Source organism: Neomonachus schauinslandi, chromosome 15, assembly GCF_002201575.2.
Source record: "Neomonachus schauinslandi chromosome 15, ASM220157v2, whole genome shotgun sequence".
Taxonomy (NCBI): Eukaryota; Metazoa; Chordata; class Mammalia; order Carnivora; family Phocidae; genus Neomonachus; species Neomonachus schauinslandi.
In genome coordinates this window covers 20,194,221-20,221,050 of record NC_058417.1, presented here as the reverse complement: position 1 = coordinate 20,221,050, position 26,830 = coordinate 20,194,221, and the positions used below count along the sequence as shown (strand labels likewise).

The following is a 26,830-nucleotide window of genomic DNA, read 5'->3' as shown; positions in this document are numbered from 1 at the left end:
AGATTTAAGAGGAAATACAAGAAACCCGAGGGAGTCTGGAGCCCCCATACTGTGGGCTTTGAACTAGAGGTGGAAAAATCTCGGTCTCGGGAGGCCAGAGACAGGGAGGAAGCTGAATACCAACAACCTGAGAGTTGGACTGGTTATCTAAGTAGCTGCAGTAAGTATCAACCGGAACATGACGGTGGTGCATCCAAGGAGTTTGTTGAAGAAAGCAGTGCGAGTAGTTTGCGGTCTTGGAGATTTTAGTAGCAGAAAGGAAGAGAAAGGGGTTTATGCTGGAAATATTGTAGAAGTAAGAGTAAGTTGTGGGGGTGGAGGACACGTACAGGGGAAGATCCAAGAATGAAGTGAAGATTATACCAAATTTCTTTTTACTTGAGAGATTGAGAAGTACAGGAATCTGGGCAAAGGTTCCCAAAGGAAAAGTAGAAGTAAGTATCTCTGACTTTACCATGCACGGAGACGTTTATATATTGTCTGACTGATTTCTAAGCACTGAAAAAATGTAAACAAAGATTCATATGCTATCAGTCATCTGTTTTTCCCTTTCCCCAGGATTACATCTAAGTTTGGGGGAAATTTACCTAGCTCCTGGGGAGAGGGGCTGCACAGGCTGTGTATAAGTCCGTTTGTGAATCCAACGTGACGGTGCAGTAGTGACCAGTGGTGTAATCTGTGTAAAGCCAGGTTTCATTCGAGAACTGTAGATGTTGATGGCTCTTGGTTCTGCCTCATCTTGCTTCCTTTCCACATCCTTCAGATATTTCTGCAGAGACATGTGCATTTTGGCTTTCTTCTCTTCATGACCATACAGTTAAAACAGGACTCTGCTTCCGAGTCAGCACACAGCCCCCTGCACACCAGAACAGCCCGACCGCTGAGGCGAATGACAGCGTGACTCCTGGCGCCATCTGTTGGTGGCAGGCAGAATCAACGTGCTTTGTCTCTGCCTGATTTTGTGGACAACACGCAGTTCCCCCACTCTCCTCCCCCCGCCACCCCCTTGGTAGTTTCTAAGCAGAGGATCTTATACAATTGCAAAGTCATATGCCACTGACTCAGCCAGCAACACTTGTCCTTTTCTTTCTCTATTGTGAAGGTGTGGCGAGGCACGCTGGCCCGCATGCGCTACAAGAGAACCAAGGCAGCTCTGACAATTATCAGATATTACCGGCATTACAAAGTGAAATCGTACATTCATGAGGTTGCCAGACGCTTCCACGGCATCAAGACCATGAAGGACTACGGCAAGCACGTGAAGTGGCCAACCCCACCTAAAGTTCTCCGCCGTTTCGAGGAGGCCGTACAGGCCATTTTTAATAGGTAAGGAAGAGCCTGTTGGCATGAGCCGCATCTGTTTATGGGAGCACACCTAATATATAAAGCCCCAGATCTGAGGCGGTGACATTGGCTCAGCTGTTTGCCACTACGACTTTTACCTCAGGTCTTCAGGTCTGTAGATTTCACTCTCAAGGGGCATCTGTTTATGTCTCAGAACAGTGGGACTTTATTTATTAACACATGGGACCGTGCATTTACTCTTCCTGTGGCGGCGGACAACAGTGCGCCACAAATCCCGAATCACGCCACGGTTAGGACAAGCTGTTAGCCTGCCGTCTCTTTTATTAGCAAATAATAACTACATATTAAAATCACCACACGTAACTCAAACTGGAAAGTGTGTTAATCCTTTCAGGGCAGCACTTCTCTATCCTGGTTATGAAACCTACCAAAGAGTTTATGAGACGTACCAACGCCCACGTCCTGCCTCCGGAAAGTCCTGTTTAACGGAACCCGGGAGTGGGGCCCAAACAAAAGTCCTTTCTAAAGTTTCCCAGGTGATTTTTTTTTAAAGCTTTATTTATTTGAGAGAGAGAGACAGCACAAGCAGAAGGGGCAGAAGGAGAGGAAAAGAGTCTCAAGCAGACTCCACACTGAGGGCAAAGCCCCGCACAGGGCTCGATCTCATGACCCCTAGATCACGACCTGAAGCCGAAACCAAGAGTTGGATGCTTAACTGACTGTGCCACCCAGGCGCCCCCCAGATGATTTTAAAGTGTGAGAGGGAAAACAATTGTTTTAGAGCAGGCTTTTTTTTTTTAACATAAATAAATAAACACCCATGTAAAATCTGGTATCTTTCCAGCTGATCTCATTTTTTATAAACTAACTTGAATCTGAGTTTGTAGTTATTCACAGCCCCTTATCCCTCATTATTTGTGCTTGTTTGTTGCTGGTGTGCACCAGATACATTTAGCTGTGTCTTAGACACAGCCATCCAGTCACATAAACGAAGCTAACAGTTCTCAAATGTGGCCATTTGGCAGTGTGGTATTCCACAAAGAACACTATGAAATAATTGGCATACCGAATGCAAAAGAACTAATTTATAATTCTGTGCTAAATCAGATTTTATCTTCCTTTAGAGTTAGCTCTGTGTAATTGGTGGCAGATATCAAAAGATAAATAAAAATGCATAGGAAGAAAATTCTTTAATATATACCCCATTTGCTTTTTGTAAAAACAAAAGAAACGATATCTCATAAAAAGAAAAGCTCAGTAAGGAATTATTGAAAGCAAAATTACCTCAGTTTTCAGATCTAATACTATAAATATTCGTTGTAAATCCTGGCAGGCTTTTTTAATGCACAGGTAAGTGTTTTTCATGAATGTTATCATCTGTAACCTGAATTTTGACTTAATTTAAAAAGTAATTAAGCTATGCATGAATACACATGCTTATTGTGGTTTTTTGTAAAGTGAAATAATATAGAAATATATGAGATATAAAATTGAAATCCTCCACACCTCCTCTTGTCTCCCCCGTTTTATTTCCTTGCCCTGAGATAATCACTCATTAACAGTTTGTACCCTTCTATGTCTGTGTCTGTGCATTTTCAAGCACATGCCCACATGTAAGAGACAGCATGATATAGTGGTTAAGAACACAGATCCTGGGATGCCTGGGTGGCTCAGTCGGTTAAGCGTCTGCCTTCAGCTCAGGTCATGATCCCAGGGTCCTGGGATCGAGTCCCGCATCGGGCTCCCTGCTCTGCGGGGAGCCTGCTTCTCCCTCTGCCTCTGCCTCTCTCTCTCTATCTCTCATGAATAAATAAATAAAATCTTTAAAAAAAAAAAAAAAAAGAACACAGATCCTGGAGCCTGGGTTTATATTCTCTCTGCTGCTGCCTGGTTGTCTAACCTTGGGCACATTAGATAATCTCTTTGAGCCTCAGTTACCGTATCTGTAAAAGGGCCATCTGTAGTACCTGCTCGTAGGGTTGTTGGAAAGATTATGAGTAAATATATATGTAAAGCATTTCAGATTGTACCTGACACGTAATAAACACTGTAGAAATGTTGGGTCATAGTAAGAATGTGTATGCATGCACAGTCACCAGTCACATATCATTTGGGCTCTTCTTCCTCTTTTTACACATGCAGGCTTATAGGATGACTTGAAAATGTTTTGGAGACCTGTCCATGGCAATAAGGAAAGATCCATGTGGTACTTTTTTTTTTTTAAAGATTTTATTTATTTATTTGACAGAGACACAACGAGAGCAGGAACACAAGCAGGGGGAGTGGGAGAGGGAGAAGCAGGCTCCCCTGCCGAGCAGGGTGCCCGATGTGGGGCTCAATCCCAGGACCGTGGGATCATGACCTGAGCCGAAGGCAGACGCTTAACCTACTGAGCCACCCAGGCGCCCCTCCATGTAGTACTTTTAATGGCCACAAGGAATTATTGATTTTGTTTGTATTGCACTGTGGCCTGTATAGTCTTCTTTTTAGATTTTGATGGTTTTATAGATGGCCTAGAATTGATGAATTTTTGCAAAATTCACTTTATTCATTCAGCACATATTCATGCAAGGCTAGCTGTGTCGTGGGCACTGGCCTGGGTTCCAGAGATATGGTGGCAGATAAGAAGATGGGAAGACAGTCCAGCCTTCTCAGGGCTTCAGGTGTACGAGCATTTTGAAAATAATGCATCTGCTCCGCTTGCCGACTTTGCACGCACGTGTGCATACACACATATGCACACATGCGCACACGCACTCTGAATGAATCCTGCCAGTTGTGTTAATCTCATCCAAAGGCAAACTTTTTCTGTTAAGGGCCCGGTAGTAAATATCATAGGCTTTATGGGCTACATACGGTCTTTGTCACATACTTTGCTTTGTTTTGCTCTGGTTTTGTCAAACATGTAAAAAACTTCTTAGCTTGTGAGCAGCACAAAACCAGGCCATGGGCTGAACTTGGCACAGACTATGGTTTACCAACCTCCGATTTAGTCACTGTATCCTACTTAATTTATTCTTCACTTTTTTTATCTGTGGACTACTAAGAGAAGTGCACTAAAGGACTCCACTGTGATTGTGGGCTTTTGTTTTTTTGGTTTTTTTGGTTTTTCTAAAATCTCAACGTTAATCATGGTTAAGCTCGCTCCTATTCTTCCCAGTAATTCTTTTCCATTCTGGGAAGGCTGGGAGCCTTCCTCATGTTCATCTTTGTCCCCCTTTTCATGTTGTCGAGGCTGGTGATTTTTATGCCGCCATAAAAATGGTGTTGGGGGCTACAGGCGTTTATAGATGGTGGTTTTCTTGAGCAGGGTCAGAAGCCTGTGTGGCTCTCTCTGTGGTTATATAGGTCAGGTCCCAGATGCCCTGTGTGCCCCTGCAGTCTGGAGTCAGTCAGGTACGGACCTGGGCCACGGTGGGCAGTAAAGAAGGGACAGACGGACTGGGCACCTGGGCTGAAAACAGACAAGCAGACAGCAAAGACTGCCTCCCCCACTCCCAGGGAATAAAATTTGAGACCCAAGGACTAATTGGGGCAGTTGCTCACCAAGCCACTTAGTGTTGTGGGATGTATGTGCCTGTCACCAGTCACCTTGACGGTGACCACCAACTGCTTCCACCCTGTCATTCTTCCAGCGTCTTCTGGAATGACCTTAGGACAGCCTGTCCCATTGCAGTGTCAGTTGGCCACAGAAAGCAGAGAGAATTTCTCCTGCTGAGCCTTTCCTATTTCCACGGCTGTTGGTTTTGTATCCTGCTGCCTCTGACTTCTGATGCTCTCCCCCACAGCGGGGGTCCCCATCTCACCATGGGCAGGCATTCTTTGTGCGGAGAGATCCCTGCCACCAGCCCCAGCTGCCTCGGGCCCAAGCACTCTGCGGGCCATTTCTGCCAAAGGGGTTCCTCTCTTCCACCAAGTGGCCACTCTTCTGGCGGCGTGGTCCAGTCTACTTCGAATCTCCAAGAAAGACTTCCTGTCTTGCAGTTCACCAACACTGTTCCGGTTCTCTAGGGCTGCTACAGAGCTTTTCCTTCTTTGTATATTTATTTGGTTATTTCGGTGGGAATTTCAGAGAGAAAAACAAACCTTTAGGCTCAAGTCACCGTCTTAAGCCAGAATACATCTCAGGAAAATCTTAGATGGAAGCAGTCTCACGTTCTGGGTGCGTGCCGAGGGGAGAGAGCACCACTTCTCCATGTTAGGTGTGTCTCACCTCATGCTCCGTGGAAGATCACTAGAGAACCACTGGCCTTGACGAGTGCATCTGCTGTAAAGAAGTTCTGGGTTTGTTTCCAGCCCCTGCTTCAGGCTCCTGTGGCAGAAAGGAGGACATGAGTGCAAGGAAGGCTAGGACGGCCCTCACAGAATAAAAGCCCTGTGCTTGCTTTTCTCCATCAGGAATAGATTCTTTTTAGTGTATGCTTTCAGTTACTTGGACCCAACAGTCTTGGGGTCGTCTTTACATTCCCCCTTATTCTCTTGCTCCTGTGTCTAATTCATCAGCAAATCTACTGGCGTGTCCTTCAAAATGCATCCAGGGCCAGCACCTGTCTCTGCCTCCACCACTCCCTACCCGATCCCAGCCACCGACCTCTCCCGCATGCGTCACGGAAATAGCCTCCTCCCCGCTTCAGTCTCTTCCACTCGGCAATCGGAAAGCTCCTGTAGATCAGGAGTCAGGTCACGTCCCTTCCTTGTTCACAACCTCCCAGTGGCGCCTGGTCTCATCCAGAGGAAAGGCCAGAGTCCTTACAGTGGACTCTGTGGGTCTGCAGATCTGTCCCTGGGTCCCCATCTGGCCTCTCCTCCTGTGCCCCGCCCCTCCTGTTGCAGCCCCACCAGGCTCCTCCCTGGTCCTCCAACCCACCTAGCAAGCGCACACTTTAGAGCCCGTGCACCACTCTGCTCTCTTCCTGGCGAGGACACTCTTGCTCAAATATCTGTGCATCTCCCTCACTTCCTGAAGGTTTCTGCTCCTATATCCTGATCAGTGGTGCCCCCCGCCCAGACCTCCCTGTATAAATAACACCCACCCCCTGTTCCTGCCTGCCACCGCACTCCTGTCCTTTCCTTGCCTGATTTTCTCCATAGCACTGAGCACATCACACATACTGGTTGGTTGGTTGTCTGTCCCTGCTTCTAGAAGGTAAGCACCTAGCAGAAAGGACCTAGATCCATTTGTCCACTGCTGGGCCTCCACTGCCTAGAACAGCATCTGGAGTTTAGTTAAGTGCCTAGAAACGCTCAGTGAGTGCCTCAGTGTTGGATGAAGAAAGGACTTTCTGTGCCCTGACTATAAATGTTATGAGAAAAACCCATGTATCATGAAGTTCTAGTTGTTTTCAAAACACACAAATGATAAAGCAAGTTATACAAAAATCTTTGGGGGCGCCTGGGTGGCTCAGTCATTAAGCGTCTGATCAGCTCAGGTCATGATCCCAGGGTCCTGGGATCGAGTCCCCGCATCGGGCTCCCTGCTCAGCGGGAGGTCTGCTTCTCCCTCTCCCACTCCCCCTGCTTGTGTTCCCTCTCTCCCTTTGTCTCTCTCTGTCAAATAAATAAAATCTTTAAAAAAAAAAGATTAAAAAAACTTTTGTCTAAAAAACTATGTGTATTTTAACAAGTTCTGTGTATATTTTAGAGACCTTTCTTTTTTTAGGATAGCATGCAAGTACTTTGGTTTAAATTTTGCTTAATGGCAGCCCAGTTACTTGGGGTCACAAATGGGATTGGGTTTCTAAATCCTAATACAATTTATTTATTCACTTACAGATGGAGAGCATCCCAGCTCATCAAGAGCCTGCCCGCTTCGGACCTGCCCCAGGTCAGGGCCAAGGTTGCAGCCATGGAAATGCTGAAAGGTCAAAGAGCTGACCTTGGGCTCCAGAGAGCCTGGGAGGGCAACTATCTTGCTTCGGTACGTGCGGGAGAACTAAGTGGAATCTACTCCTGCTCCCTTTACAAAGAAAAGGAAGAATTTTTCCACAACTTTGTGGAAAGAATGAGACACGTACAGAAACTAAACTTCTATGTGCGATACTAAACTAAAAGATTTTGTTGCTTCTCACTGTGCAATGTTCGATGTTTCCCTTGCTTTACAAAGGGCTGTCTGTCACTCTGCACCATATGTAGTAGACATACTCCAAACCTAATTTCTGAGCATTTGAACCTTCCCTTGCATAAATCAGCAGCTATTTTTAATTACCACCTTTATATTAATTATTCCCAGAGCTACATTTCATCTTCCCTCCCATTCCGTATTTTAAAAATTTTATAGACCCTTTAGTGGCATAACACCCCTGCAGCAGCCCACCATCTGGGATGGGAGATAAAAGTATGTGTGTGAGACTGTCTGAGCAGGGTTATAAAGCCAGGCCACTGAAAAATTGCCTTTTCATCCAAAATGCTAAGCAGACTCATTTCATCATGTTTCCTTTTTTTTTTTTCAGAAGCCAGACACACCTCAGACCTCAGGCACTTTTGTCCCTGTTGCAAACGAACTGAAGCGGAAGGACAAATACATGAACATCCTCTTTTCCTGTCATGTCCGTAAGGTGAGGCAGGCTGGGGCAGACCCCCCGGGGAGGAAAAGGATGGATTCAGAGGACCTTACCATAGCTGTGACTGCAGTAAAACATGACAGTAGCTACAGTCCCAGCTCCACCGTCACCGAGCGCCCCCTGCCTGTGCTGGGGCGGGGGTGAGGTGGCTGAGGTGACTACGGCTTCAAGGGTAGGGTGTGGAGATTTTTGGTTTTAGGGGGGACCTCCCTGTGATCCGGGGTTGGTACTTTACTGCATGCGTGTCTTTCACAGCAGGTACTGGTCTACCTTGTAGTTCATGGTCATTTCATACCTCTTATATGGGTTTGATTACAATTTTAAAGGTGAGGAGGGAGGGAGGAAGAACATAGTCTAGAAAAGGGAAGACAGAGCTTTTGGGTGGTGGGGGAGGGCGAGTTATACATGCTGTGAATCTAGTTGTTTATCTGAGGCAAGATGTGTGTGAGGACTCTTATTTGCCTTCAGATAATGTCCGCGGGGCAAGTAAAGTATGGAAGTTGGAGAGGGGAAGGCAGGGGACATGGTTGGCTTTTCAAAACTTTAAAATACTTCTTTTCACAAAATAGAGAGGAAATCGCAATAATTAATTTTAAAAAAGCATTTTACAAAAATTAGGCAAATAAATTTCAAAATATTAATGAAATGGGTGAATTTAAGAAAAATATTTCTGGGATGCCTGGGTGGCTCAGTTGGTTAAGCATCTGACTCTTAATTTTGGCTCAGGTCGTGATCTCAGGGTCCTGGGATCAAGCCCCGCATTGGGCTCTACACTCAGTAGGGAGTCTGCTTGAGATTGTCTCTCTCCCTGTCCCTCTGCACCTCCTGCTCCTGTGCTCTGTCTCTCTCTCTCTCTCTAAGATAAATACATAAATCTTAAAAAATATATTTCCTAGGTTGACCCCAGAAGAAATATTGACATAAATATGCCAGTATCCAAAGGAGGAATGAAGAAAATGATCAAAGAGTTACCTCATAACAAAAGCCCAGGTGTGGGTGACTTGAGTTGTTTTGTTTGAAATCTTGAAAGAGTACACAATCACAGTATTATTCAGATCAAAATAATGAAGTATTATTTCTCAACTGTAAATTTGGCAAACTTTATGATGTTGATAACCAGTGTTTGCACGAATTTAAGGAAACGCTATTGATAAGATACAGTCCTTCTGAGTGAATGGTTTGGCAATAGCTATCAAAATTTTAAATGCCCAGACCACTTAATCTAGGAATTCCACAACTCAGGATTTATCCTATGATATATTCACACATACATCCAAAGATACAGTTTTGTACATTGTAATGGCCAAAAAACTGGAAAAAGATATGCACTAATATATGATGAGATTAATAAATGTGTTTGTGCACAGTAGAATACAATGTATCTATAAAATGAACAAAAAGAGGATATATGTTAAAAAAAAAAACTAAAAGGACAAAATCTATGAAATAATGGTTTTCAGTCACTGCACATCAAGATAAGAGAAACAGACAAGTGAGCCCTACAGTCAGCTGGTTTCCCTCCTTGAAAAACTTTCTAGTCTGTGGCATGAGTGGAGGAGCCCAGTGGAGCTTAGTGGACTCCCTTACAGAAACAAGAGAGCTGAGCTGGGAAACACCTGGGCAGGTAGAGTTTGCAGAGTAGAGTGCCAGAGAAGAGCGAGCTGCACAGAGGGACCTCTAGATAGCTTCAGGGGGTCCTCAGCACGTATTCGCCTGAGCACTGCTCAGCATGTGCGTGTGAGGAAACTACCCAAGGCTAGAGCAAGAACCACCCCAAAGGGTAGGCAGCAACAATGGCCAGTACTCAAAAGGGTTGCAGATAGTCCCTGCTCCCACCAGCCATTGGAAGACCTCGTGATTCATGGGATACCGGGTAGAGTACGGACAGGAATCTTGGCCTTGGTCATGGGGAGGAATTAGCCCTTGACTAAACACTGCCCTAATCCCACCCAACAAATCCTAAAAACATGACCCAAAAGAATCAGACTGTTTCCAAGTAACCTAACAGTGTCCCAGAACAAAGCTCAAAACTATTCCTAAGAATACAAACTCACCAACACCCAAAAGATAAGAATTAGAATGTGTGACATTGGATCCAAAATTACCAGGCCTACAAAACAGCAAGAGACTCTAACTTATAATGAGAAGAAAAGTCAGTCATTCAAAATGATCCAGGACTGATGTGGATTATAGAATTAAAAGACAAGGTCATTAAAATAATTGTTATGCATATGGCATATGTTATGGATAGAGATGGAAAACACAGCTTCTGAGATTTTTTTTAATATACTTCATGAGATTAAAAGCAGTTTAGACGTTGCAGAAGAAAGATTAGTAAACTTGAAGAAAGAGCAATCAAACTACCTCGAATAAAACACACAGAGCAAAGGGGAGAAAGATGCCACCACCCTAAAAAAAAAGCGAAATATTAGGACCCTATGAGGCAGCGTCAAGTAGCCCAATACACGGGCACGTGGAGTCCCGAGAGGAGGGAAGAGAAGGGGGAAATGCAAAATATTTGAAAAAATAATGGCTGAAATTTTTCCAAATTCAATGAAAACTGCAAACTCTTAGACCCAAGAAACTCAACAAACCTCAAACACAAGAGACATGAAGCAAACCATACCAAGGCGCAAAATGATCAGATGGCTTAAACACAGCAGTAAAGAGAAAAAAAAACAAACAAAAAACAGAGGAGAAAGATGAGGATGTATCAGATTTCTTGTCAGAAACAGGGCAAGCAAGAAGACAGTGGAGCAACAACTTTAAAACTTCTTTTACTGTGGGCGCCTGGGTGGCTCAGTTGGTTAAGCGACTGCCTTCGGCTCGGGTCATGATCCCGGAGTCCTGGGATCGAGTCCCACATCGGGCTCCCGGCTCAGCAGCCTGCTTCTCCCTCTGACCCTATCCCCTCTCATGCTGTTTCTCTCTCTCTCTCTCTCTCAAATAAATAAATAAATAAAATCTTTAAAAATAAATAAATAAATAAATAAAACTTCTTTTACTGAAAGAAAAAAATAGCTGTCAACCTAGAACCTGCACCCAGCAAATATAGCTTTTAAAAACCAAAGTGAAATTAAGACTTCTTTGGGCATATCCAAAAATATGCACTACAGGAAATGCTAGAGAATGGCCTTCAGACAGAAGGAAAGTGATTCCAGATGGTAATGTGGGCATACAGCAAGGAATGAGGAGCAAGGGGAATGGTGGCCTCATGTGTAAATACATAATATTTTTCTTACTATTTAAATCTCTCGGAAAGATAATTGAGTGTACACCAACACTCATAGCAGCATTCAGTTAGTTAAAGGTGGAAACAACCCAAATGTCCGTGGACGGATGAATAAAGAAAACGTGTATCAGGGGCACCTGGGTAGCTCAGTCAGTTAAAGCATCCGACTCTTGATTTCAGCTCAGGTTGTGAGCTTGGGGTCATGAGATGGAGCCCTCCGTCAGGCTCTGTGCTAGGCATGGAGCCTGCTTGGGATTCTCTAAAAAAAGGAAGAAAGAATACATGTATCCAGGCAATAGGATACTCTTCAGCATAAAGAGGAAGGAAATACATGCCTACAGCATGGATGACCTTGAAGATATTATCTAGGTGAATAAGACACAAAAAGACAAATTCTGTCTTAACATGAAGTACTAGATGAGTCACATTAATAGAGAAAGAAAGTAGAATGTTGGTGACCGGGGCAGGTATTAAAACATTCTAAGGAAGAAGAGATCACCTCAATATAATATAGACTTTTTAACAAAATAGTAGCTTTAAAAAAAAAAAATCAGAATGAAATAGGAAAGCTTGCTGATGGTTGGGTGGTTAACCAAGTGGAGTCTAATTCTGAACTGGCAGATCCAGAAACTCTTTTATAAGTGGATCTGGAGTTGATCAGATAATCAAGAGTGGCTTTTGTGGGCCAGAATCAGACATAAAACAGTACATGAGCCACAATGTCAATTTGTGAATTTCACAAAGGAATATACCATGCTAGTGAATTCTCATATCTACTCTCTAGGGTACTTCCTTTCTAGTATCAAGCTATGTGAGAAGTCAAATTAGTAATCAGAACAATCGAAAAGTGTTGAATGGTTTTGAGAATTACGTCATCTGCTTTAGAAAAGCCTGGTGTCTCTGATTCTGTCTTTCCAATGATGACAATTTGATGTCTGACAGCATGTCTCTCCCTGGATTCTGCTGGATAAAGGCTCAAAATTCTTAGTCATGCTCCTGTGTTTCTAAATTCAATAAAAAATAATATTTCTTCACACTATAGCTTAGATTTTTTTTTATTTGAGTATAGTTGACACACAGTGTTACATTAATTTTAAGTACAACATAGTGATTCAACAACTCTATACATTACACTGTGCTCACCGACTGTAGCTATAGCCAGTCACCATACTACACTGTTACAATATCATTGACTGTATTTCCTATGTTGTCCCTTTTATTCCCATGATGACTTCTTTCCATAACTGGAAGCCTGTTTCTCCCACACCCCTTTACTCATTTTGCCCATTCCCCTTACCCCCTTTCCCTCTGGCAACTTAGTTTGGGTTTTTTCTCTGTATTTACAGGTCCGATTCTGCTTTTTGTTTTTTTATTTATTTGTTGTTTTTTAAATTCCACATGTGAGTGAAATCATTGGTGGTTGTCTTTCTCAGTCTGACTTATTTCACTTCGCATAATACCTTCTAGGTTCATCCATGTTGTTGCAAATGGCAAGATCTCATTGTTTTTATGACTGTGTGATATTCTATGTGTGTGTGTGTATATATATACACCACATCTTCCTTATCTGTTTATCTATTGATGGACTCTTAGATTGCTTCTATATTTTGACTATTGTAAATAATATTACAGTAAACACAGGGGAGGGGTGCAAATATCTTTTTAAATTAGTATTCTCATTTCCTTTGGGTTAATACCCAGTAGTAGAATTATTGGATCATATGGTATTTCTATTTTTAATTTTTTGAGGCATGTCCATACTGTTTTCCACAGTGACTGCACCAAATTACATTCCCACAAACAGTGCATGAGGGTACCTTTTTCCCCACATCCTTGCCAGTACTTGTTTTTTCTTGTCTTTGATTCTAACCATTCTGACAGGTGTAAGGTCATTGCAGTTCTGATTTGCATTTCCCTGATGATGAGTAATGTTGAGCATCTTTTCATGTGCCTGTTGGCCATCAGCACATCTTTGGGAAAATGTCTGTTCAGGTCCTCTGCCCATTTTTCAATCAGATTGTTTGGGGTTTTTGGTGTTGAGTTTAGATAATGTCTTTTATAGAAATTTTTAAATCCCAAGCATGTGCCAAGGTAAACGATATAATTTCAGTAAAGCCCTCTTCTTTATGCCTTGATTCTTTTTTTTTTAATTTTTTATTGTTATGTTAATCACCATACATTACATCATTAGTTTTTGATGTAGTGTTCCATGATTCATTGTTTGTGCATAACACCCAGTGCTCCAAGCAGAACGTGCCCTCCTCAATACCCATCACCAGGCTAACCCATCCTCCCACCCCCCTCCCCTGTAGAACCCTCAGTTTGTTTTTGAGAGTCCATCGTCTCTCATGGTTCGTCTCCCCCTCCGATTTCCCCCCCTTCATTCCTCCCCTCCTGCTGTATTCTTCTTCTTTTTTTTTTTCTTAACATATATTGCATTATTTGTTTCAGAGGTACAGATCTGTGATTCAACAGCCTTGCACAGTTCACAGCGTTCACCATAGCACATACCCTCCCCAGTGTCTATCATCCAGGCACCCCATCCCTCCCACCCACCCCCCAACTCCAGCAACCCTCAGTTTGTTTCTTGAGATTAAGAATTCCTCATATCAGTGAGGTCATATGATACATGTCTTTCTCTGATTGACTTATTTTGCTCAGCATAACACCCTCCAGTTCCATCCACGTCGTTGCAAATGGCAAGATCTCATTCTTTTTGATGGTTGCATAATACTCCATTGTATATATATACCACATCTTCTTTATCCATTCATCTATTGATGGACATCTAAGCTCTTTCTATAGTTTGGCTGTTATGGACAATACTGCTATAAACACTGGGGTGCACGTGCCCCTTCGGATCCCTACATTTGTATCTTTGGGGTAAATACCCAGTAGTGCAATTGCTGGATCATATGGTAGCTCTATTTTCAACTTTTTGAGGAACCTCCAAACTGTTTTCCAGAGTGGCTGCACCAGCTTGCATTCCCACCAACAGTGTCGGAGGGTTCCCCTTTCTCCGCATCCCCCCCAACATCTGTCGTTTCCTGACTTGTTAATTTTAGCCATTCTGACTGGTGTGAGGTGGTATCTCATTGAGGTTTTGATTTGGATTTCCCTGATGCCAAGCGATGTTGGGCACTTTTTCATGTGTCTGTTGGCCGTTTGGATGTCTTCTTTGGAAAAATGTCTGTTCATGTCTTCTGCCCATTTCTTGATTGGATCATTTGTTCTTTGGGTGTTGAGTTTGATAAGTTCTTTATAGATTTTGGATACTAGCCCTTTATCTGATATGTCATTTGCAAATATCTTCTCCCATTCTGTCGGTTGCCTTTTGGTTTTGTTGACTGTTTCCTTTGCTGTGCAAAAGCTTTTTATCTTGATGAAGTCCCAATAGTTCATTTTTGCCCTTGCTTCCCTTGCCTTTGGCTATGTTTCTAGGAAGAAGTTGCTGCGGCTGAGGTCGAAGAGGTTGCTGCCTGTGTTCTCCTTTAGGATTTTGATGGACTCCTGTCTCACATTGAGGTCTTTCAACCATTTGGTGTCTATTTTTGTTTGTGGTGTAAGGAAATGGTCCAGTTTCATTCTTCTGCATGTGGCTGTCCAATTTCCCCAACACCATTTGTTGAAGAGACTGTCTTTTTTCCGTTGGACATTCTTTCCTGCTTTGTCAAAGATGAGTTGACCATAGAGTTGAGGGTCCATTTCTGGGCTCTCTATTCTGTTCCATTGATCTATGTGTCTGTTTTTGTGCCAGTACCATACTATCTTGATGATGACAGCTTTGTAATAGAGCTTGAAGTCTGGAATTGTGATGCCACCAGCTTTGCTTTTCTTTTTCAGCATTCCTCTGGCTATTCGGGGTCTTTTCTGGTTCCGTACAAATTTTAGGATGATTTGTTCCATTTCTTTGAAAAAAGTGGTTGGTATTTTGATGGGGATTGCATTGAATGTGTAGATTGCTCTAGGTAGCATTGACATCTTCACAATATTTGTTCTTCCGATCTATGAGCATGGAACATTTTCCCATTTCTTCGTGTCTTCCTCAATTTCTTTCATGAGTATTTTATAGTTTTCTGAGTACAGATCCTTTGTCTCTTTGGTTAGATTTATTCCTAGGTATCTTATGGTTTTGGGTGCAACTGTAAACGGGATCGACTCCTTAATTTCTCTTTCTTCTGTCTTGTTGTTGGTGTATAGGAATGCCACTGATTTCTGTGCATTGATTTTCTATCCTGCCACTTGACTGAATTCCTGTATGAGTTCTAGCAGTTTTGGGGTGGAGTCTTTTGGGTTTTCCACATAAAGTATCATATCATCTGCAAAGAGTGAGAGTTTGACTTCTTCTTTGCCCATTTGGATGCCTTTGATTTCTTTTTGTTGTCTGATGGCTGTGGCTAGGACTTCCAATACTATGTTAAATAGCAGTGGTGATAGTGGACATCCCTGCCGTGTTCCTGACCTTAGGGGGAAAGCTTTCAGTTTTTCCCCATTGAGAATGATATTCACTGTAGGTTTTTCATAGATGGCTTTTATGATATTGAGGTATGTACCCTCTATGCCTATACTCTGAAGAGTTTTGATCAAGAAAGGATGCTGTACTTTGTCAAATGCTTTTTCTGCATCTATTGAGAGGATCATATGGTTCTTGTTCTTTTTTTTGTTAATGTATTGTATCACGTTGATTGATTTGCGGATGTTGAACCAACCTTGCAGCCCAGGGATGAATCCCACTTGGTTGTGGTGAATAATCCTTTTAATGTACTGTTGGATCCTATTGGCTAGTATTTTGGTGAGAATTTTTGCATCCATGTTCATCAGGGATATTGGTCTGTAATTCTGCTTTTTGGTGGGGTCTTTGTCTGGTTTTGGGATCAAGGTAATGGTGTATGCCTTGATTCTTTTTAAAACAACCACTTCCCATTAACTACAGTTCTAAATGTCCTTTAAGGTGGGAGACTTCTGCAAATAGCTACTCTCACCCGTAATGTGTTTTCTGTTGGTCTGACTCTTCAGGGGAGCTTTATCTCTGACCCCCTGTGGTGTTGACTAAAACTATAAATAGATCACCAGAAGGATTTGGGCAAGAGCCAGGTGATAGGGAGTTTTCTTTGGTTGCGGATTTTAGCATGGGTCATAGAAGAAAAAGATGAGAGCTCATCTAACACTGAGTCTGTGATCCAATTTTTTTTATTACTTTGTGAATTTATGAGAACAAAAAAAATGTTCCTATGCCATCATTATTTTAATTAAGTTTGAATTTACAAATTTATGTATGTATGTTAAAATTTTTTCTTTGCCACTTTGATTCTGCTGTTATGCAACTTACAGGTCTTTCTTTGGTACATAATGTCCTTCCCACTCACTTGATCCGTTTTAAGGATGATTTGAGTTGCTAAAACACAAGGTAAAGATGTATGACCTCTTCTCATTAGAAATTACATTTTTCTATAAAAAGGAATGTAATATTTCTAAACAGCCCTTCAATAAAATTGCTGCTTTGAGGTTTTTGCCTTTTTGGTTTCCAAATTAACTCATGGATAGATCACAAAAAGGAAAGTACTCTCCACTTTACCACCATGGCTGGCCTATTGTTTTTGACTCTTGTGTGACCTCGTGAAATTATGCGACACGCTTTTCTTTTCTCATACTCTTGTGCAACACACCTATATTTCTTATGTGATTTTGCCAAAGATGAGGAGCACTATTTTTACTTATTACTCACGTTCCACTTTAGATGCTCTCTAGTCTCCCAACTCTAACATGGATACAAATGATTAGTGTCCTCCACCATGTGTTTCACAAACCAGTGTTCTGTTGAATGTATTCATGTGTTTTTAAAAAGGATCCCTTGTATCGTATGTGGGAAATGCTGGGTGAAGCAGTCAAATATGCTATTTAAGTGCAGAATTCTCAAAGCCTTCAATATATTCATGGGTTACAAATATCCTAGGGGAGGCCATGGTTTGCAGGGTTCCTCCAACCAACGTGACTTGGAACCCTTTCTTTCACAAAGCATCACACGAGGCTGGTGTTGTGCAGAACAACTTAGAAAAAAACTGAAGTGGGAGCTCTACAGTCACCTTGTTTGAAGCCTTCTGACAAGGGCTTTTCCCTTTTATGGCAAAAATCATTGCTATGTGAGGTAAATAATTATTACCAAGAGTAGTCATTAGTTTACCACATAGACTCTACTTTACTCTTAATTACAGATACCATTTTTGTCAAGTTGAAGACTGAAAAATATGCTTTGGTTACAAAAGCAGTGTTTGGCAAATTGATGGATTTCTAAAACTATGAGGCAGAAGGGAGAAGACAGTTGAAAACCTAAATTTTAGTTTGCTCTCCTACCTACAGCGGTATACCCTGCTGTGTCCTGTCTTACCAAACCTAATTTAGTTAGCTGTATATCCTACCAGAGGTAACAGTGTGTTCAAATTAGTCTCTAACTTCTTTGTTTGCATCTTGAAAATAGGATCTGGGGAGCAGGGATGGGGGAATATGTTATCACAGGTGCACCTTCTGTTTCACTTAGGGGAGGGGTTTTTGAGTGCTCTTTGTTGTTTTGCTTTGCTTTTCCTTCTAGTCACTGAGAAATATGACTTTATAGTTGTTCAAAAATTGTTTTGTGCTCAGTTTTTTTTTCTTAATTTATTATTTTTTTTAAGATTTTATTTATTTGACAGACAGAGACACAGTGAGAGAGGGAACACAAGCAGGGGGAGTGGGAGAGGGAGAAGCAGGCTTCCCGATGAGCAGGGAGCCCGACGCAGGGCTCGATTCCAGGACTCTGGGATCATGACCTGAGCCGAAGGCAGACGCTTAACGACTGAGCCACCCAGGCGCCCCTTGTGCTCAGTTTTGATTTAAATATTACCTAAATCTAAGATTGAAACATCCCAATTAGCTTGTAATTAATTCCTTATTTATAAAATGTCCTGTGGTTAATTCCCCCTGTTAGGGGAAGATTTACCTGCAAATTGGGCATTCTCTGACTCTCTCATAAAGTAGCACCCTACAGAATTACATGTATATTTTCTCCCAATCCCATTATCTAGATTTATTTTCTTCATGTTTATCTTTATATGAAATTATTTTCACGTGTTAGTTTCTTACCTAGCTCAACCCCATCTACTAGTCTCAGATTCTTATTATAACCAAGAGCTTCATATCATTCCTTTGAATATCAGGGGCAGCTGATATAATATTATATCAATACATTATATAGTACTTGAAAATGCACATTGCAATTTTGAAAAAAAAATTGTCAAATTATTTAATTTAAGGAGACGCTTACCAGGATGACTTTTTTCTAATTAATTGGAGCGATGTGCTGGATTTAAAAATATAGGAAAAAATAAATTCAATACCATTTTTAGATGTCTGATTATAGAAAGACCCCTTTTCTCAATGAAAGTGTAAATCTAAAGGTTTTATAAGGGTAGTATGACCAAGTAATACGGTGTTGCAAGTACAGACACAAAGGTTTCTCCTAGATCCACTCAGGACGGTTCCTCTGGCCTGTCAGCATTCTGTCTACAGAGTATTTTAGTGATGGCTGCTGGCAAAGGGCTTGCCCTCCAGGAATATAGATTCTGAGGGAAAAATTAACTCATGGAAAAGACTCTTTATGGGGTAAAAGAAAATGTACAAATAAATCTCAACAGTTCCAACCAGAAGAATAAATAATTCCAGATGAGCAATCCATGTGCTTTTATTTTTTTAGATTTTATTTATTTGAGAAGAGAGAAAGCACGAGCAGGGAAGGGGACAGAGTGGGAAGCAGGCTCCCCGCTGAGCAGGGAGCCTGACATGGGGCTCGATCGCAGGACCCCGGGATCATGACCTGAGCTGAAGGCAGACGCTTAACCGACTGAGCCACCCAGGCGCCCTGCAATCCATGTGCTTTTATAGTGCCTGCTATGTTAGGGAGCTTTTTATTGAAGAGATCGCTTCCTGATAGTCTTCCAGCCTCAGAAAAAAAAAAGCAAGAGTCCCCACTTCCTCTTTCTTCAGTGAAGAAATGGAGGTTTTCCAAGACCACACCGGGCAATGGGGACTTAAGCTGTTGAGCAAAAATGCTATCATTTGCCACTTGGGACATTTTTTTTCACACATTATTCAACCTCCCCAGTGTGCTTCCATGTTTTCCAGTCATCAACACTGATTGACTCATGTGGGGAAGAGCACCTCTTGAAATTGTCCTGTCGGATTAAAAGTGGTCTCAAAACCAACCGGTCAGCAAGGGTAGAGTAAATGCTATAGGCTGCCCACTTCTGTACTGGGTGCTGTAAGGTATAAGAAAAAGGCCGTCAGATGATAATGACCCTCAAGGAACTTCCAATCTGGCTGGAAGACAGAATTACTGTCTGTGAAATAAGAAGGCAGTAAATATGAATCTGTCCTGGATATTTGAGATGTTATGGTGTTTTGTTTATGTACTTGTATTGAAGTATAATTTTTATACAAGTAGATGCACGGATCTGAAGTATAGAGTTCAGTGAGTTTTGATGAGTGTGTACACTCATGTAAATCACAACCCTATCCAGATATAGAACATTTCCATCACCCTGAAAAGCTCCTTCATGCCCCTTCCCAGCCAAGCCCTCCCACTACCAAGAGCAACCACTCTTCTGACGGCCTTTACCATAAAATAGTTTTGCTATTTCTTGATCTTCATTAAAAAAAAAAAATTATACAGTTGAATATGAGATTTTTACTTCGTTTTCAAGTAAATTCATAAGTTTTATTTGTCACTATTTTGGTAACCTATTTGTAGCTATTTTACAAGGGAAAGAGCTTTTTTTTATATACTTCCAATTTTCAGATAACCTGTATAATCTTTTATAGTGGCTGAGTTACTTAGATCTACATTCGTGAGGTTATAGTAGATTATCACAAGATTCATAAGTAGAATCAACATCCTGTGCCAAACACAGCTTCAGCTACAAGTTTAAAAATTCAGTGTTCTACACAACTGTTTTATCGAGTATATTCATGACAAGTATCCATGGTCCAAAAATTACAAGTGTCCTTGAAATTGTTAAAACTTTACAATTATTATGAAATTATTATGAAAACTTTTGCCCTTTTAGTAGAGAAGTGTAGATACTAACTAAATTTCACAATGAGAAGGTGATAAGGTTAGATTTAACTTTATTGTCTTGGAATTTATAAACATCAGCAAACCTGCCCTATCTTTCTTTCCAAAAAAAAAAAAAAAAACGTTTGGGGAGAGGATCCAGCATTTTATGTTAGCAAAAGTGCTTAGACAACAGCTCGTCATATTCTTGATTGTCATGCTTTAAAAGAAAAACCCTGTGCCCTTTGGTTGCGATGTTAATTTTTCGTTTTATTCTTAACTCTATACGTATCCTGTATATTCACTCTATAACTGTGTAATAGAAGGTTAGAGGAAAGAGTGATCTTTTTTTACTTTAGAAATTTTAGCAGTTTTATAATGGAATGAGAATTTGAGCAATATCTTTAAATACAGAGAGGTAAAAAGGAGAGTGGAAAATCATAAACATTTAAGAGAGAGCATAACATGAGGAAACCTGTCAGACAGGAGCAGAGCCCTTAAAGAAATAAAGTTTAAAAAGGAGAATAGTGGGGTGCCTGGTTGGCTTAGTTGGTAGAGCACGGAACTCTTAATCTTGGGGTTGTGAGTTCGAGCCCCACATTGGGTGTAGAGATTACTAAAAAAAAAAAAAAAACAACTTTAAAAAAATAAAATAAATGAAAAGGTGAATAGTGGGAGATAGAAAAACTCTTGAAAGTCAGATAAAGGAATCCTAGAATCTGAGCGGCAGGGGACCTTGGAAACCTCTAGTCTTTGTACTCAAAGCAGGAGCCCCCTCTACCACACCCACATCATGGGTCCACCTAGCTTCTGCTCATATCGTTTCTATGGGGGAGGGGAATATTACTGCTTTTCCATGTGGCCCACTCTTGTTTTGGACAGTAGTAATTACGAGGCATTCGTGCCATAATTCCATAATTCGTGCCATAATTCATAGGCACTAGGAAGGCACTGTCCATTTTTGAACATGTAGGTTTTTTTTAAGATTTTATTTATTTATTTTTGCCAGAGAGAGAAAGAGAGCAAGCCCAAACGAGGTGGGAGAGGGGCAGAGGGAGAAGCAGACTCCCCGCTGAGCAGGGAGCCCAACGTGGGACTCGATTCCAGGACCCCAGGATCATGACCTGAGCCGAAGGCAGACACTTAACCAACTGAGCCACCCAGGCGCCGCTGAACATGTAGATTTAATGACATACTCAATATACTTTAGGGAATTTGGTCTGAAATACACCTACCCATTGCATTAGGAAAGGGGCAGAATGAGTCGTTTCAAATAGAGCTTACATTTTTTACAGTTTTATTGAGATATAATCACATACCATACCATTCACCATTTTCAAGTATACAATTCATTGGCTTTTAGTGTATTCACAGAGTTGTAGATCCATTACCACAATCAGTTTTCAAAAAGAAATCCCCCACCCCTTAGCTGTCATCCTTCCAAAGCTTCCATCTCCCCCAGCCCTAGGCAACCAATAACCTACTTTCTGTTTCTACAGATTTGCTTATTCTGGATATTACATGTAAATGAACTCTTGCAATGTGGTCCTTTGGGACTGACTGACTTAGCATCATGTTTTTAAGGTTCATCCATGTTATGGCATGTATCAATATTTATTTCTTCTTATTGACAAATTATATTCCACTGTGTGGATATATCATATTTTATTTATCCATTCATCAGTTGATGGACATTTAGGTTGTTCCTATCATGATTAATGCTGCTGTGCACATTCATGCCCAAGTTTGTGTGTGGATATGTCTTCAGTTCCTTGTGTATATACCTACGAGTGGAATTTCTGGGTCATATGGTAATTCTGTATTTAACCACTTGAGGACCTGCCAGACTGTTTTCCAAAGTGACTGCATCATTTTATATTCCCACCATTAGTGTGATGAGGGTTCCAATTTCTCCACATCCTGGCCAACATTGGTTATTATCTGTCTTTTTTATTATTATTCTGGTGAGTGTGAAGTGGTATCTCACTGTGGTTCTGACTTACATTTCCCTGGTGGTTAATAATGTCAAGCATCTTTTCATGTGCTTATTGGCTATTTGTATATCTTCTCTGGAGAAATGTCTATTCAAATTCTTTATTTGTTTTTTTGTCTTTTTATTATTGAGTTATATATTCTAGGTAAAATACATACTCTATTCTTTTAGAGATACAAGTCCCTTATCAGAAATGTGATTTGCAAGACATTTGCTCCTTAGTCTCTGGGTTGTCTTTTTATTTTCTTTATAGTGTCTGGGTCAATGTTTTTAGTCCTTTAATTCTTACGTGTTTTTCTTGTTTTTCCTGTTAAATTATAAAATTGTGAAATTTAAATTGTAAAATTCTACAAATCTGGAAACTGCAAGTCCTTTTAGATCTCTGTTTCTCCTGTAGAATGGTATATATCTATTAAAGAATGTGTCTCCACAGCTAGCCACCTCTGCCCCTAATTAGATAATTTCCTGGTAGATGATTTGATTTCATTCTTGATGAGCTATGATGGCTTATTGGTTTGTTTTCTTATAGGTGAATCGATTTAGTAAGGTGGAAGACCGAGCGATTTTTGTTACCGATCGTCACCTGTATAAGATGGATCCCACTAAACAGTACAAGGTGATGAAGACTATTCCTCTATACAATGTAAGTGTTCTCTGCTTTCTGAATAAAGGAGTCTTAACGTGGTGTTCTTGGACCACTGTGGGTCAATAGACTGATCACTACAACCTTTCGGGCTCTAGGGAGCCCATGAATCCCTGAAATTTTAAGCCAGTCTTATGTTTTGTACAAATGTACTATTTTCTATAAGAAGGATCCAGGCACACTTGGCTGGCTCAGGCAGTAGAGCATGCAACTCTTGATCTTCGGATCATGAGTTCAGGCCACACGTTGGGTATGGAGAGTACTTAAAAAAAGAAGAAGAAAAAAAAGGATCCAAAGTTTCCAATAGATTAATGAAGACATTTTAAAAAACAAGCATAAGGACTCTGTATTCTACGTGACCCTTCTCTATTCTTAATCCTACTACTGCTTAAATGTTGTGGCACGTCATGTATTTTCTTACTTGTTTTCAAGAGGTTCGTTTTTATAGGGAAGTGGAATTAGGAGAAAAACAGTAGAGAATTACTTCATGAAAACATTACCTTTCAGGGGCGCCTGGGTGGCTCAGTTGGTTGGGCGACTGCCTTCGGCTCAGGTCATGATCCTGGAGTCCCAGGATCGAGTCCCGCATCGGGCTCCTTGCTCAGCAGAGAGTCTGCTTCTCCCTCTGACCCTCCCTACTCTCATGCTCTCTCTATCTCATTCTCTCTCAAATAAAAAAATAAAAACTTTAAAAAAAAAAAAAAAAAAAAAAAAAAAAGAAAACATTACCTTTCTTTCAGATGTAAAATTTATGCTGTTTCCAGAAGTTCTTTTCACCAGTATATTTTGCCTCTGATCTAAACCCACTCAGTTGTCTTCCATGGGGTTTTCAAGTTCTGTAATCATTTCTCATTTGAAATATGAAATTTGGTGGATATCTCCTTGAATCTCAATATGATTTTTTTTTTTAATTTTTCTCCTGCTATATGTGGTCTGCTTTACAAGTGACTGTCTGTTCTGATTCTTGAGAAAGATCCTTCTGACTTGGAGATCTTTTTGAGTGTCAGGTGATTTTTCTGTATGCTAGTTCCTAAGGAAGGAGGTCTATTTGTCCAATAGTAGAATCTATGAGGAGTATCATTTGAAGATTATTTTAAATCCTTTTGGTCTCTGCAAAAGCGAACAGGAAACATAATGTTTTGTATTTCTGTATTGTTAAATCAGGAGTCCTGTTGATTGTGAGGTACAAAGAAGGCAAACTCTTCCTGGCTTTGCTAAATGATTTAGAATATCACTGCAGGGTTGATTATGGGGTTGCGATTTGTCTCCATTACACCCCCCCCCCCCCCGCGCCCTGTACACACACATGCATCCTTCTCTCTTTCAATAGAAAGGCTAATGGATTGCAGCTAAGAAGAAAATTATATTCTAAGACACTCTTGATTGTATATGGTCTTCATAGCAAACACTTGTAATCTCACATATCAATCATTGTTTAAGCCTAATAACTGCAATCTTAAAGTAGGAGATGAAGGAAGATACAGGAGAAAATCAGGTTTTGTCAAAGTCAAATGAAGTGTGGAACCAAACAAAAAATAAATTGCAGACTGTTTTATTTCTTTACCTTCTATTAAAGGGGAGATCAACCAAAGCACTTGATACAAATTCAATAAATAGCTAAACAACCCTTTGAACTGAAGTTATTTTCCCAAACTGCCATCCTTTTTCATGTTGACTGGTATGCATTTATAGTCACTGTTCCCCTTCATCAGTAGCATGGTTGTTAATGTATCAATAATATCATCTAATATAAAAATTAATGATGTTTAACAATCACAGTAAAGGTAAACAATGTCATTAGGATGGGTACACACTATCATGGATGCTATCAGTACTCTGCCCATGCTTCCCTGTATTCCCTTATCATTTCTGTGCACACCAGCCTAACTTCCACCAGCCAACATCCTCGTCCAAAGGCTGCCCTTAGGCTGCCAGAACTCATTTTGCCTGCAGCCTACCCACAGGTGGTAGTTGATTTAACACTGGGCCTCATTGGCCGTCTTCCCATCCCCGTACCACCTCCCCACACCTTGCCAGCGTCCCTGCACCTCCCAAATCACTTCTGTGTGTTTATCAGCCTTTATCTCGGGGTCTGCTTTTGACAGGAACCAACCTTGGAGGAGTGGCTGCCTCTTAGGAGGGACCAGGTTGAATGGGATAGGGGACTTCCAACCATATCTGTAAAACGGTTTTTGAGTCTGAAACAAATATGGCAAAATATTAAGTATTTATAATGAAAACATGAGTCTTTGTTATTTTATTCTTTATACTGTTTGCATGATCAGACTATTTTGAAATTAAAAAACAGTTTAAGACAAGGAACTTTAAAAAAAAATGATAATGCTAATAAGAGTAATGCAGAAAGTGGGAAGGGAGAAAGGAGATGATGTTGGTTTTAACCATGTTGAGTTTTTTCAGGCACCAGTGAAACTTGGAAGTATACAGTCCACAGATAAATTGGAAGTCTAATAGAGGGGGGAAAGAATTCAGCACTTAAGATAAAAATTTAAAAGCGGATCCACGTATAATTGGAGGCTGAAATTATGAGTCGAGAGAGAGAAAGGGGGCAGATGATTCAAGAACATTCCCTGTTAAATGGTGAGGAAAGAATCGCTGAAGGAAATGGAGTAAGAAGGAAATCTCTCAATGGGCCTCCATTTGCTCCTCTCTTTCATGTGCTGAATGAATTGTGGCTTCCCTTCAGTTCCATAGGTTATGAATTATTCTAGGAAAGAAAAGAACTATAGGAACGTTGTGTTTCAGAATCAAGTTGGAAAGTTTCCAGAAGTAAGAGTAGTCGATAAGAACAGACAGCTGAGGGTCCCACACTCCTCCTTCTGCACAGGCTCCTTTCCTGTCTCACTTAAGCTTTTCTGGCTCCAAGGAACAGATTGTGACCATACACTCTCTTGAGTAATGTTTTGTTTTTAACGAGGATACACATGGTAGTAAGGGAGAAGAATCTCACAAAGACCCGGGAAAGGCTACCATTCAGCATTTAAGGCCACTCTCCGGGACCCTGTTATCCTCGAGCCCCCGCAGCAACACAAGTGCTTAGACAGTCTGCGTTCCTGCCATTTCCTGGGGCTCTACTTCTCTCTGGGTGTCTTCTTCCTAACAGCATCCTTGCCAGACAGCACAGGCTAGCACGAGGCTGGGGTCTACATGGGCCAACCCAGGAAACCACTGGAATGTCATCCTGCAGTAACGTATCCAACACAGTCTCCAGCAGAGTCCTCACCATAGCAACCAATTCTGCATGACCCACGTTGGTACCGCAGTTCCTTCTCAAGCACTTGTTCATCTGTGTACCCTCTTCCCTGACTTTTCCTAGTATAGCATGGATATTTACTACAGTTCATTTAGGGCATGATTGATCTCACCGCTACAATCTTTGACTACTGTCCTTAGGCCCAAGTCATCTTTGGACCTTGGTCACAGATCACCCTGGGGTGGGTCATCAGGAGAGAAGTGCTTCAAATAGGCCAGCTTCATCAGGCATCCTTGGGTCCTTGGACTCTTCCCACTGACTCCTGTTCCAATCTCCAGGATGCTAGTCTTTGTCAAACAGGGCCTAAATTGTGCTCACGGATGCCCATCATGGGTGAGAGTTTTGGCGATGCTGTCGTTTGGCTATGTGTCTAATCAGCTTTTAAACCTGGTCTTCACCAGTGCTTTTTGACAGAATATGTTTCCTTAACTGCTTCCAGCCAGCAACATGAAACCAGTATTTGTTGTTTTCCTAATGCACCATAAAAAGTACTCAACCAGGGGGGCGGAGCAAGATGGCGGAGGAGTAGGAGACCTGGATTTCGTCTCCTCTCAGGAATTCAGCTGGATAGGGATCAAACCATTCTGAACACCTACAAACCCAACAGGAGATCGAAGAAAGTAATAGCAACAACTCTCTGAACAGAAAAGTGACCACTTTCTGGAAGGTAGGACGTGCGGAGAAGTGAATCCGAGGCGATATTCGGGAGGATAGACGGCGGGGGAGGGGCCTCCGTCGGCCGCT

General features: G+C 41.4%; 1 protein-coding gene across 1 annotated transcript in view; it reads left to right on the top strand.

Annotated features, from left to right (window-relative positions):
- MYO1D (myosin ID) overlaps positions 1–26,830 on the top strand; it is a 380,578-nt gene that overhangs the window by 209,669 nt on the left and 144,079 nt on the right. The window contains exons 17-20 of the mRNA XM_021704452.2: positions 1,103–1,326; positions 7,078–7,222; positions 7,755–7,859; positions 22,702–22,815. Of these exons, the coding sequence (XP_021560127.1) occupies positions 1,103–1,326; positions 7,078–7,222; positions 7,755–7,859; positions 22,702–22,815 (588 nt within the window). The remainder of the gene's footprint in view (positions 1–1,102; positions 1,327–7,077; positions 7,223–7,754; positions 7,860–22,701; positions 22,816–26,830) is intronic.